At 38.3% G+C, this 12,846-nt stretch overlaps 1 protein-coding gene across 1 annotated transcript in view; it reads right to left on the minus strand.

Annotated features, from left to right (window-relative positions):
• The window catches only part of LOC115694421 (disease resistance protein RUN1-like), an 81,611-nt gene extending 76,358 nt beyond the window's left edge, over positions 1–5,253 (minus strand). Inside the window, exons 1-3 of the mRNA XM_056318755.1 lie at positions 4,935–5,253; positions 4,170–4,788; positions 2,966–4,061 (exon numbers count right to left, since the gene is read on the minus strand). Coding sequence (XP_056174730.1) covers positions 2,966–4,061; positions 4,170–4,788; positions 4,935–5,064 — 1,845 coding nt within the window. The 5' untranslated portion in view covers positions 5,065–5,253. The remainder of the gene's footprint in view (positions 1–2,965; positions 4,062–4,169; positions 4,789–4,934) is intronic.
• Between the last annotated feature and the right edge of the window lie 7,593 nt (positions 5,254–12,846).

Raw genomic sequence — 12,846 nt, forward strand, 5'->3', positions numbered from 1 at the left:
CTCGGTTGCCATCTGAAAGAAACAAAGGAAAACCTCAGTGAAATTGGACAGCTACAATGTGTGATTTTCCACTATTCCTTGCTTTTTTTTTTATAAGAATCTATAAGATTCCTGAAAAATACCTATGCTCCACTACTCATACCTATGCTCCACTACTCTTTCACTGTTGTTTTGTTTGATTTTAAATGTTCTTTAATAGTATTAGGCTACACCACCATATTGATTTTTTTAAGCATATCCATTGCAAAAAGAATGTTAGGTACATACAACTACTAACTGTGTTTATTTTCGGATAAAATTTCAAAGAGAAAATATATTCATTTTTTAAGAGCGATGGCGATGCCATTGATTAGACATAAGCAAATTTTATTATCAAAAAGAAAATGACACTTCAATCGTATGAAATTAAAGAGAAACATGTAGTTTAATTATGAAAAGCAGTATTTTAATGTTATATGTACAAGATATAAGGAATGTTGTATTCCATAAAAAATTAATGCCACTGGAAGGATAACTTTATCACTCTCATAACATTAATAATTTATATTTGTGTTATACAGTGACGACTTCCATAATCAACAATTATAATGATTAAATATTTCGTGCAACAAGTCGGAGCAATTCATAAATTATATCAAAACTCTAAGATTAAAATGAATTTAGAATTTCAGTATGAATGTACAACACAAGTCACTGCGTGGGAGTTTCTGTTTCTCCAAGAAAGAAGATTGATATAGAGATATAACAAGAATCGCTCAAAAGACATGCCTTTGCACGGGGAGAAATTATCTTAGAAGCCATAAACCAGCTAGATTAACGAAATACAAAATAGGCACAATTAAGTAATTAAAATTTTCAATAGATGTTAATTAATATAGTAATTTTTTTTTCTTTTTAGTATTGTCTAAGGTTAAGCATGACGGGTTGTTGAGTTTTATCAATTAAACATATTAAGGGGCAGAAGATTCTGAGTATTTAGATAGCTATAAATTCCTCTTATATTTACCTGAAAATCCTAAATCCGAGGAACGATATTAAACCTTTATAAAAGAAAGAAAGGAGAATTGGGTGCAATTGCACCTTCAGTAACACGTTATTATTCACAACAGATATATCTTCTCAATTTCTTACCTTGAGTGGATCCCATCCTCCCCAGTCCTCTGTAATGCTGCTAAATGATAGATCGAGCACGACTAATTTTTTCGGATGAAAGTTGGCCACTTCGAAATATGAGGAACAGTTGTGCCACTGAAGCCATCTTAATTGAGGAAGCAAGTTTTGAAAATCTCCGGTGAAATTTGGACCATTCACTCGAAGGAACCTCAAATTGGTGAGTTCATTAAATTGTTCACCTCGGTAGCTTTTTTTGTCCTCAGTCACACGAAACCAGCCATAATGAAGACAAAGGGCCTCAATCTTACTAGTGCCCTACAATTACGAAACATTATGGACCATAAGTTTTAGTTGATGAAATGAGACCGATTGTATATAAAAAGAAGGACTAATTTCAATTTGATATCATACTATCATGGTGTAGGCTTTTTACTTTCATCGAATCTGAGAAGAATAGGAAAGATCAAGGTCTTGAAACTGTAATGCGCAAGAGAAGTTAAAAGTATTTCGATTGTTAAAAGATCTAAGTAGAATACTTATGCATTTGTCAATCCCACTTATTGTAAAATCTCAACTTTTTCCTTCAAATGTCTTATTTTAATTCACAGATTTTACCACATAACATGTGTCACTTAGTTGTACACATATATTAGTTCTAGTTACACATATATTTTATAGGAATGGAAACAATTGAGGGATTTATCATTTATTATGTGCAACGGTTCATTTTTGACAAACAAATAATATTAAAATCATATAGTGACTGTAACGAAATGTGCAATAAGTGATGACTGTTACGATTGAAAAGTTGTTTGAATATTCACTATGAGAAAATATTTTCATAAGTAAATGATGTAAAATAAATCAGTAAAAAGTTATAAATCATAATAGCTCATATTTAACACGTAAATGATATAAAAATACTAAATATGTACTAAATAAAATGCTCACTAAGAGTTGACCATTGTAGATATATCTATAATAACGTGGTAGTCAAATTTTGACAATAAATGTTATTAGGGCGTTAATATAAAAATTATCCATCATCACAAAAAAAAATAACAAATTCATAGAAAAAATTATGTACTACAATGAAAAGTCTATAGAATGAAAACAATAAATGTTTAGAGGGTTAATTACCATGTTGCGCATATATCATAGATAAATATGAAAGCCACATCAGTAAATTGACGGTATCAACTAGCGGTTGACGATAAAAAACTCGATTGTACAAATTGTGAAAGATAAAAGACTACATTGAGCATAAAAGAAGGGATAGGGAACTAAATCGCCACAAGTGGCGATACTTAGGAGACTCAATCTGTACTTAACCCAGTTTGGAAAATACAGAACAAGGATAGCTAATCATCACAAATGGATGGAGGTCTCATTAATCATAGCAAACAACTCAAAAGAAGTCAATACTCAATAAAAGAAAAAAGAGCGAAAAAACCTCACAAGAAATCAAAAGAAGAATCCAAACATCAAACACATGCATCAAACAGATATGTGCAAAAAGCATGTGCCCCCAACAATTTATAAATGTCAGGTTTTCTCTGAAAGTGCTTTGTCAAACATTATGGTTTTTCTTTGTAGTTTTGTTGTTGCGTTGAAGTTACCAAAAGGAGAGTGTCCTCATCATGTACTACCGGGTAAAGATATAAATAAATCGTCAATGATCAAGAAATTTCTCCTCAGTTATGTCCTAGAATTAGGCAAAAACGGTTTCTAACTGAAAGAGCTCTTTTGCTGGTAAAAGTGAAAATTTTTGGAGACCGACAATAATCTTATCTCAAACAAGAAAGAGAAGGACTCACGTTGACTAACCAAGACAAGTAGAGATAGCTCTTACCTTGTTGTTGTGAAGCACATCCGAGGCTTCCTCATAAATCCATAATCTGCTGCGCTTTTGAGGCTCCTTTGGATGTTCTAGACAAACAATTTCCCTTCCAAGATCTCTCAGTTGATCATGCATCATTAGATAGCCGTTTGCATCAATTTTAATTAGCGACATAAGGCTCAATACTTCAATACCATTCTCCGGGAAAAATTCGCAGGCATCCCACATATAAGTTGCACTTTGTTTAGATGATCCAATGCAAAAACATGCTATATCCAAAAATATCTGTTTCGTCTCATAATCTAATGATTCGTAACTTATCATCAATGTATCTTGCACTTTCTGGTCAGGTACTTTCTTTAATTTCTTTAATGTATCTTTCCATGTTTTATTTTTCTTTTCACGCAAGAAAGAACCTATAACTTCAAGAGCTAAGGGAAGTCCCCCAGTAGTAGACACGATATCACGAGAGATAACCTCATAATCACTGTGAGGAGAATCCTTTCGAAATGCATGTCTATTAAATAAAATCAATGATGGATCCAAAGGCAACTTCTCAAGTTCGTACATGTAGGCTGCCCTAGCCTCATCAAGAATACTCTTGTTTCTAGTGGTTATGATGACTATACTTCCAGATTTAAACCAACTACTATCTCCAGCCAAAGCATTCAAGTGAGCCTTATCATCCATATCATCAAGAAGAACTAGGACTTTCTTACTTGTAAATCGAGATTTGATGATACCGATTCCCTCATCGACATTAGACACATTTTCTGGACTTCTTAGTACATCGCGAATGAGCTGCTTTTGTAGCCGTTCAATACCCTTGCGTAGAGATGTTTCTCGAATATTTGCCACGAAGCTATGATGTTCGAAACGACTGGAGAGATTGTTGTACAAGACCCTTGCAAGAGTTGTCTTACCGATACCGCCCATTCCATAAATTCCAATAATCCTTGTATCATTAAATTTAGCATCTATGAAGCTCATAATTTCTTCTACACGATTATCAATTCCGACCAACTCTTTGGGAACAATTAGTTGAAAAGGTCTTTTCAACTCGCCTATGACTTCTCTGACAACAATTTTAACTAATTCTCCTTCATGCCTGTCAAATAACACCGAATTTCAGTATAGGATGGCAATATTTATTTTCTTTTTTAAGTAAAATCTAGTTAGGAGAAACCAAACAATGTTTTAGTGGAGGATAACGTACCCATTCTTAATTTTCTCCGATTCCCATCCTTTCAAGGAACTGACTTCTTTGAGCGCTTCTTCCCATTCCTTCACAACCATTTCGTCCAAATTCTCTTTATGTGCATTGATAGCATCTCTAAATTTTTCTGTCAAATGTCGCACCTGTGAGGGTTCCACTTTGTAAAATATGGGCAACACTACTTGCCCTCTGCTTTTCGTACACTTCAACATCTGAACAAGCTCGCAAAGGCACCATTTGCTGGAAGCGTAATCCTCAGATATAATCGGGATCGAGATCTTAGACTGTGTAATACTGCAGAGAAGCTCTGGACCAATTTCCTCACCAACACGGAGCTCATTGTCATCTCTGAACACTCGAATTCCTGCATCAACAAGGCTAGTATAGAGATAATCGGTGATACCTTTACGAGTGTCTTTCCCTCTAAAGCTCAAAAACACTTCGTAGTCATTTCCTTTCGGCTTTTTGATTTCGCCGCCTTCATAATCACCTACATGTGGAGAGGTCGATGAGGAAGACGCTTCGTATATCGGATCTTCTGAATGAGTGAATTCTTTTCTTTCCATCTCGAGATTGATGGAGCGAAGCCTCAAAAGAAGAGGAATGTGGATTCCCAGATCTAAGAATTGCAGAAATGTCTCTCAGAACTCAATTGAGAGCTACATTAAAGAAAAAAACAAAAGTTCTCATACAACTCATCAAAAAATATGGAGCGATCAAAAGAAGGAAGAGAGAAGAGGAGAAGAGCAAGGAGTCACCGATTACCTACGGAGTGCTCAAACGACACGATCCACACGCTGCTGTGATCTCCGCCGATTCTCAGCCTTCGACATTGGATAACCCACACGCAACCCTCTTTATTCTGCGTGCTTGAAGAAAGCTGGGTTCTGGCCATCCAATGATCCAGGACTCATCATGCCAATTGAACCGCTGCGATGCATGCGGCACGGAAAAGTCAATTATTGCTGGCGTGCTTTCTGTAGCACTGCGCGGAAGATGCGTGGAACTTAATGAGCAATACTGACGTGCAATGCTTTGGTGCTTTTATTGAAATGTCAGATACAGCAAGGCTTGACTTGACCTGCTTTTTCTATTAACAAATAAAAGTGGAAAAGAAAGCTAACTAGCTATAATCACATGCTCTTGGTGCTAAGGTAGATGAGTCGATGACAAAAACATATAAATCGTAGGATAGAATTAGAATTTGTTAAAAAAAAACGTCTGTATGACACTTAATATTCAAATAAGGAAAGTTTATTATTCTCAATCTATAATCTGATTTATAATCTGATTTGTTTTTTCTAAAAGAGATTTCTCCAAAAAAGTAACTCACAAGCTAAATTTCTCTCAAAACAATTTGAGTTCCTCAAACTAGATATCTTCGTGTCACGTCAAGCCTAAAGATTATCTAGTCATCATTTACCTCTTGCCCAAGACACTTTTGTCTTTGTCCTTAAATTAATATTTTTTTGACCAAAAAAATTAATAATTTTTTATGTTTTACATAAATTTTATTCTTTCAGTGTCGGCCAACGAATTCTCCATGATCAAATATTTATTCAATAATACATTTTTACTTTTTTTATTTTTTTTGTCGAACTTTTGTTCATTTCATGGGGACATTCTTCTTTTGCTTAGATTTTAAGCCAAGATCATCACCTACAATATCTAGACTTTGACCAATTATATTATTGTGGTCTCCACCATTCTCTGCCTGCCACGTTTTGTTACCAATGCACGGCACTTTCTGCTATTTAAAAAAATTATAGGGCAATTTTCGCAGCATTATGTGGAGGGTGCATGGAAACTACACAAGTGCTTCTTGACACGACTTGCTTTTTCTATTAATAGAAAATATACAAGAAAACACACCAACGGTACAATACTCATAAGTGGTTAGAGAACTATGTAACTGTGTTACATATGTTCATGTTGGCAAATTGGCGTTAGAATAATCTAAAGAAAAGTGCCCATTTTTACGGCTCATTCAATTGGGATTACCGTAAATGAAGTTTCTGTCTAATTTCTCGGCTGCTGAAGGGTGACACCGGCTTAATTTCTTTTGCCCTTTTCTGTGGTTTAGCAGACGCAAATTAAGTTGAAGCAGCCGCTGTCGATTTTTTTTCAACAATGTCTAGAGAAAGAGATGGTGGCAATTTTTAGGAGGAAAACGTTAAGAGGAGTATCTTACACACTCTTTTTAGCATCTGGTCATTTTGTAAAATGTTATGCTGATTTGTCTATTCAATTCGATTTCTTTACAATCAAGTTGCATGATATATGTGTGTGTATAGAGAGATATCTTTGTACATGTATCACAGCTTAACAAATAGTGGACCATTACTGTGAAGAAACCTTTTTAATTGGTGAAATTTTTCAATGTCTTCCTTACATAATTCCAACTACTTGATTAGAGAAATGCTATACCACATTCATTATAAACTTCTATCGTATCTCTTTCTCTCTCTCGCTAACCAGTGAAAAATTAACAAATATAACATCATAATAGCGTAGTAATGTACGACATTATGACACGTCAAAGTAATTAAGTACAAGAACATCTTGTTCTATGACGTTATGATATATTATTGTAATCAAGTGCGAAAGTGGTGTGAAACAGAAGCGTGCACCTAAGAATTTTCAAAAGATGAGTGGGTCCCTTGCCAAGTGACTTGCTTTTTATTATTCCTCACCCACTTTTTTGAAGGTTGAAGCTATTTTTAAGATAAAGGGATTATTCTTTTCAATCCGTAGCTCCAGGAAGCTTCAAAGAAATTTCCATGACGCGTTATGAATAAGAACTCTTTTTAAAATTCAGTTTTCTTGTCTCAGCAGTTTGTCCGTTCCTTCTTTTTGTCCTAAAAATAAAAGGTTCATTGATGTCATGGGTAAAGTTCATGTAATGGAATCTTCACTGTTCAATTGGTATGGTCAAATTTGTGTCGTTAGCGACAGCGACGACCCTAGCTGCCACCTAAGAAAGCCTTTTTTTGTGTTTCTAAGGAAGGAATCAACACAAAGTGATAAGAAAAGAAGAAGGAAATATCGTATGCAATTCATTGTACTTTCACGGTAAAACTAACAATTCAACGTCACACAATTTAAAATGTCGTAATTTTTTCAATCATATTCTTTTGAGCAAACAACATTATAAGAGGTATCAGGTTTGGTATTTTTATTATGAGAAAGCCCACTAAATATAGATAAGCCTACCTATGATGCCAATCAGGCCCAAATAGATTAATCAAATATGTGTTATAGGAATTAAAAAATATTAGATGAAAATTTAGATCTAGGTGTATCAATAATACCGTCTTAAAGATAGTGATTTTCTAGATAGGATTCGCGATTCAATATAGTTGGCTCCAATGGATATGTTGTCCCCTAATACAATGCCCTGACCGTAATCTTCCTCACTTAGTCTATGTAGCAAACAAAAATGAACACGATTTAAGCTTAGAAGTGGTAGCCAATACAGAGAAAGCATGAAAGAGATGAAGAGGAGAAGAAGGAACAAAGGATAGAGTATTATTAATGGTGATCTCTTAGTTTCTGTTTTTCCTAGAAGATGCCACTGGATATATAGAGAAAGGAAATGACACATGCGAGAATTCTATTTACAAAGAGTAATTCAATTTGCGAACTTTATCTTCTTGACCAATTTCTATATAGCCTTCCTGTTGAGATATAAGTTTCTTCATCTAAGTCGCCATTTAGAAAGGAAATTTTAACGTCCATTTGACGAATTACCAAATTATGTATAGAAGCTAAAACCATCATTAATCTAATTGTTGTAAGCCTTGTTACCGGAGAATAAGCATCAAAGTGATCAAGTCCTTTTTTATATACCTTTTAGCCACTAATCTTGCCTTACATTTATTTAGAAAAAATTTCAAATAAGTTCCCTAAGTAGATGAGTTTTCTCAAAAGAGAGTCCGGAGTGAATGTTATCTTAAGTAAAGATTTAAATTGGCCATTTAGTCTCAAATAAAGGCCTAAATTTGCCGGTCGGTCAAATCTTCACCGGCTAGCAAGCACATGTTTATTCCGACACCAAGCACAAAATCGTCCAAAGACATTTCTTTTTTTATCTTCTCACTTTTTTCTCTTCTTCCTCCTTCACCCACGTGTATCTTCAAATCTCGCCATCTTCCATGCCCGTCGCTCAGCGTTTAAGCATCTTCTTGGCCAGCTCTTTAGATCTGGCCATTCATGGCCACCGGCGCCGAACGAGCCGTCATCACTTGTCACCATGGCTTGAGTTGATCTTTGTTTGTCACGAACTCCTCCATGAGTAGGTAGTCCTTGATCCGCTCCCGCTTCAGTAGCCGGAGCTTGCACTTGGTCAACGGCGTGAAGATCGTACCTTGCAGCGGCCTACGACCCTTTCTATTTCTGTTGCTTCTGACCAACGTGCAAGGGCGATGTCACCACTCAAACTTCTTCTTATTCTTGTCAGAGCCATGCTGCTTGCGATTGCCAGACTAACAGTTGAGGGTCTTCTTGCCAAAGTTGTCCCATGGCTCTTTGGAGGTTTTTTGGGGGCGAAATCAAAGTATTGAGAGAGAAATCAGAGGTGATTTTATCGGAAAATGGCTTCGGGAACAAGTTATAGAGAGATGAGAGCTCATTCGATGCCAGCCGCCGTGGACGACCAGATTTGAAGAGCCAACCAAGGCGATGCTTGAACGCGATGCTAGTGGCCATGGAAGATGGCCAGATCTGGAGGTGAGCTTGAGACCTACAACTTCACTTCAAGCATGAAGAAGATCAATAGTGAAAAAATACGAAAAGAAAAAGAAACAAAAAAAGAAATGTCTCTGACAAAACTGCCTCTACTCATGCTACCGGAATAAGCATGTGCTCACTGATCAGTGAGTTCAAATCCTTGTTTGAAACCAAATAGCCCTTCATATCATTATTTGAAATTAAATAATCACTTCAGTAATTTATTTGAGACAGAATTCACTATAAGCCCTTTTTGAGAAAAAGCATCTACATCGGATCCTTATTTGGAATTTCTAATTTATCTATGGTATCGTCCGATTTTTAATTTTTTTCGTCAACACCCATTTAGAACCTATAGTTCTGGTGTTAGGAGGAAGATTAGCTAATGACCCTGTATTACTTTGCTTAATAGACTTTACCTCAACATCCATTGCCATTTTCCACATATGTGCATCCGGTCTAGACTTATTATCATTATAACTCTTTGGATCATCTACTAAATCTATAACATAAGTGAACAAATCGGGTCCTAAGACTTTTCTTATTCATTTTACTGTTAAATGCTAAACATACTTCGCCAACTAAATTTGCTTAATAACTTGATGTGGCAAATTCCTCTTAAGTGATTACTGAATGCTTAAATAAGCCCGCTTAAATAACTTTTGAATGCTAACGTCTGTCAAACTAACTAATAGATAAACGATTAAAAAGAAAAACAAGATAACTACTAGACAATTTAAAACTCTCGATCTAATAAATTAAATGAACCAATAATTTTTTTTTAGAATATGAAATTATTTACTTTCGATGAACTTATGTTGTGTGTCTAATCGACACACAAATATATTCCTAGACCGCCAAATGTGGAGAAAATTACCAAAAAAGTCTTAAATCTATTGTACGGCACCCAATTCAGTCATAAACTTTTCAATTATACCAATTAGTCCTAAATCATTTGACAATTTGTCAATATAGTCCTTTCGATCAATTTTGATCAGAAATCACTGACATTATGGTCCAGTCAACACCATTCGTCCTATGTGGCATAAATAGCACTGGCATGGACAATTTTTTTAAAAATAATTATGATTTTTTTTTTTTTTTTTCCTTTTTCTCTTTTCCTTTTTTCTAGTGGCCGGTCTCAAGAGATGATAATGATCATGACTATTTAGGCGCTTACCATCGTAAATCAAGATGGTGATCACTTTGGAGATAGCCATTGCCCCCATTCCTTTCTCCTTAGGGTTCCCTCTCTCCCTGGATACGAGAAATAAGATCTAACCGAACTCGATAACTTTTATTTAGGTCCATATTCACATTAAGTCTGCATTTTGTCACGGTCCGATAACTAAGGTCTCCATACAAGCATTTATATTTTCTAATCTAAAAAGAAAATGTTGGACCTAGGTCGGCCCATTAGGGCCTAACCAGGCCCGGGCACGGAGCAGGACATGGCCCGCCACCTTATGCATGGCCGTGTCTGGCCGTGCATGGGCCACTACCAATCCCTATCCACAAGAAAAGGAAGTTGCATCCACATCATCATATCCATAAAGTAAATCCGATTCATCCAAAGACATAATTTATACTTCTTGTTAGTTCGCATTCCGTTGACCCAACACTGATCAGCAAAAAGTTGCTTGAACACGGATCGCTCCCGGTAGGAAGCGAAAGCAAAATGGAGCCAACAACCACACATCGAACCAGAAGTTCCATGGATTCTCCATGAATTTGAGATCTCAAAAATCTACAAATTGTAAGGGCACTATGGACCTTGATAGCCAAACTTGTCGATCAAAATCAAAACGAATCTTTTCAGAGACGAAAAACTTTAGCTGCGTGCTACTGCGACTTCCTCGGTCGGCATCTTCCCCGGCCGCGACCGATCCGTAGACGCCGGCAGCCTCACCGAGAAGTTCCTCACCGGGAACTCCCCGTCCCACTCCCGGCTCTGATCGTCCTCGAAGTTGAGCGCATAGCTCGCCGGGTCGTACCCAAACTCCAAGGCGGCCGCCACAGCCACCGCGACCTGGCCCCGCCTCCTCCGGCGGCTCCTGATCCGAGCGACAAGGCTCCGCCACTTGTCCCGGATCTCCCGGGCCGTCGAGCAGAGCCACGCACAGGGCGATCGACCCGCCCCGTGGCGGCTGCCCTTGTCGCGGCCCGAGGAGGCGGCGGCGGCGTTGCCGTCGTCATGGAGGTGGCAGAACAGGAGGCGCGGGGAGGCCGATCTGAGCTTGTGGATGAACAACATTTTGGGTGCGTGAGGACGGGGGCTGGAGGGGTAATTTATAGGGCGGACGGGATAAGGACGGTGGCGGGCGGCGGCGCATGCGGCGGAGCGGAGGCGGAGCTGAGTGATGTATCGCGGGCAAGTGGGGACACGGTTTCTCGAGTTTATCCCGCGTGACGTTACGTTTCGTCTCAGTTTTTGCCCCACAACTTCATTTTTGGGGCAGCTTCGTAATTAAGCAAAAGTCGAGGGACCGGATAAGGGATAAGCTGCTGCCTTTTTTTAACTTTTCCGTGTTTGCCAAGATTGAATTTACATAATTTTTGGGCAGCACTAGTTCCGCTTCTGTGTGATTAGGTCTGCCCATTTTCGTCGAAAAGATAAAATTGCCCTCGATTATTAGATTGCAATTTAAAGTGCCGGTCACAAATGATTTTAGTTTTCTTTCTTTTCAAGTTTTTCTATTTTTATGTAGGATTTAGTTGCCAAAAAAAAATTCCCATGTATATTAAAAGATGATGTGTTTTCTTTAATTGTCGGATTTTACTTCCATAAAAATTAGTTTTGATGAAAAGACATATCTCCAAAAAATAACCTAGTTCTTTTCTATGCCATCGATCAAATTTATGGATAAATTGTCCAGTAGAATCTGGAAATAAATTAACATAGACAATTTTTTAGCACAACAATTTGTTTATAAATTTTCACTTCTGTTGTGCATATCACCATCGAATCCCATCTTATCAGCTTTCTTTTATATATAATGGGATGATAAAGCGAAAAAGAAATTTCATTGAAGATTTTCCAAAATAAAATCACGATTACATTCTTCAACATGAAACTTGTCAGGCCTAGGCTGGCCCATGAGGGCCCATGGGCCTGACTCAGCCTAGGCACAAAACGGACATGGCCTGCCACCTAACCGGATCGGCATGGCCCTCTACCGATCCCTATCCACAAGAAAAGAAGTTAGCATCCTCGTCATCCTTAAAGTAAATCCCATTTATCCAATAATAAAATTTGCTTCTTGTCGGTTCGCATTTCATTGACGCGACACTGCCTGATCAGCAAAAATTGTTCGAACATGGAAAACTCCAGACGAAAAAAGCAAAAGCAAAACGGAGGCAATGACGACATATGGAAGTAGAATTTCCATGAATTTCAGATCTCGAAATCTACAGTAAGTACAAGCAACTTGGATCGCTCCAAGGACCGTTGACAGCCCCCAACTTGTCGATCAAAATCAAAAAGATGTTTTCTTTACAGAGAAAACAGCTTCAACTACAAGCTACAACTTCCCTCGGCAACTTCGCCGGCAGCAACCGACTCGGAGACGCCGGCAGCCTCGCCAGGAACTCCTCGTCCGACTCCCGGCTCCGGTCGTCCTCGAAGTTGAGCGCGTAGCTCATGGGATCGTACCCAAACTCGGAGGCCGCCGCGGCGACGTGGCCCTGCCTCCATCGGCACCTTCCGATCCGCGCGACGAGGCTGCGGCACTTGTAACGGATCGAGCAGGGCGATCGAACTGCCTCGCGGGGGTTGCTACCGTCGTCGCAGTCCGAGGAGGAGGCGGCCTCGTGGTAGGCGGCGGCGGCAGCATGCCCGTCGTGGAAGCAGTAGAAGAGGAGGCACGGGGAGGACGATGATCAGAGCTTGTGATTGAGCGACATTTCGACAGAGAGAGCGACGAACTCGTAGCCTTGGCGTGGTCGGTGG

The sequence above is a fragment of the Syzygium oleosum genome, unplaced genomic scaffold (genome assembly GCF_021117445.2).
Source record: "Syzygium oleosum isolate NSW1041296 unplaced genomic scaffold, Sole_v2.1 Sole_v2.16, whole genome shotgun sequence".
Lineage (NCBI taxonomy): Eukaryota > Viridiplantae > Streptophyta > Magnoliopsida > Myrtales > Myrtaceae > Syzygium > Syzygium oleosum.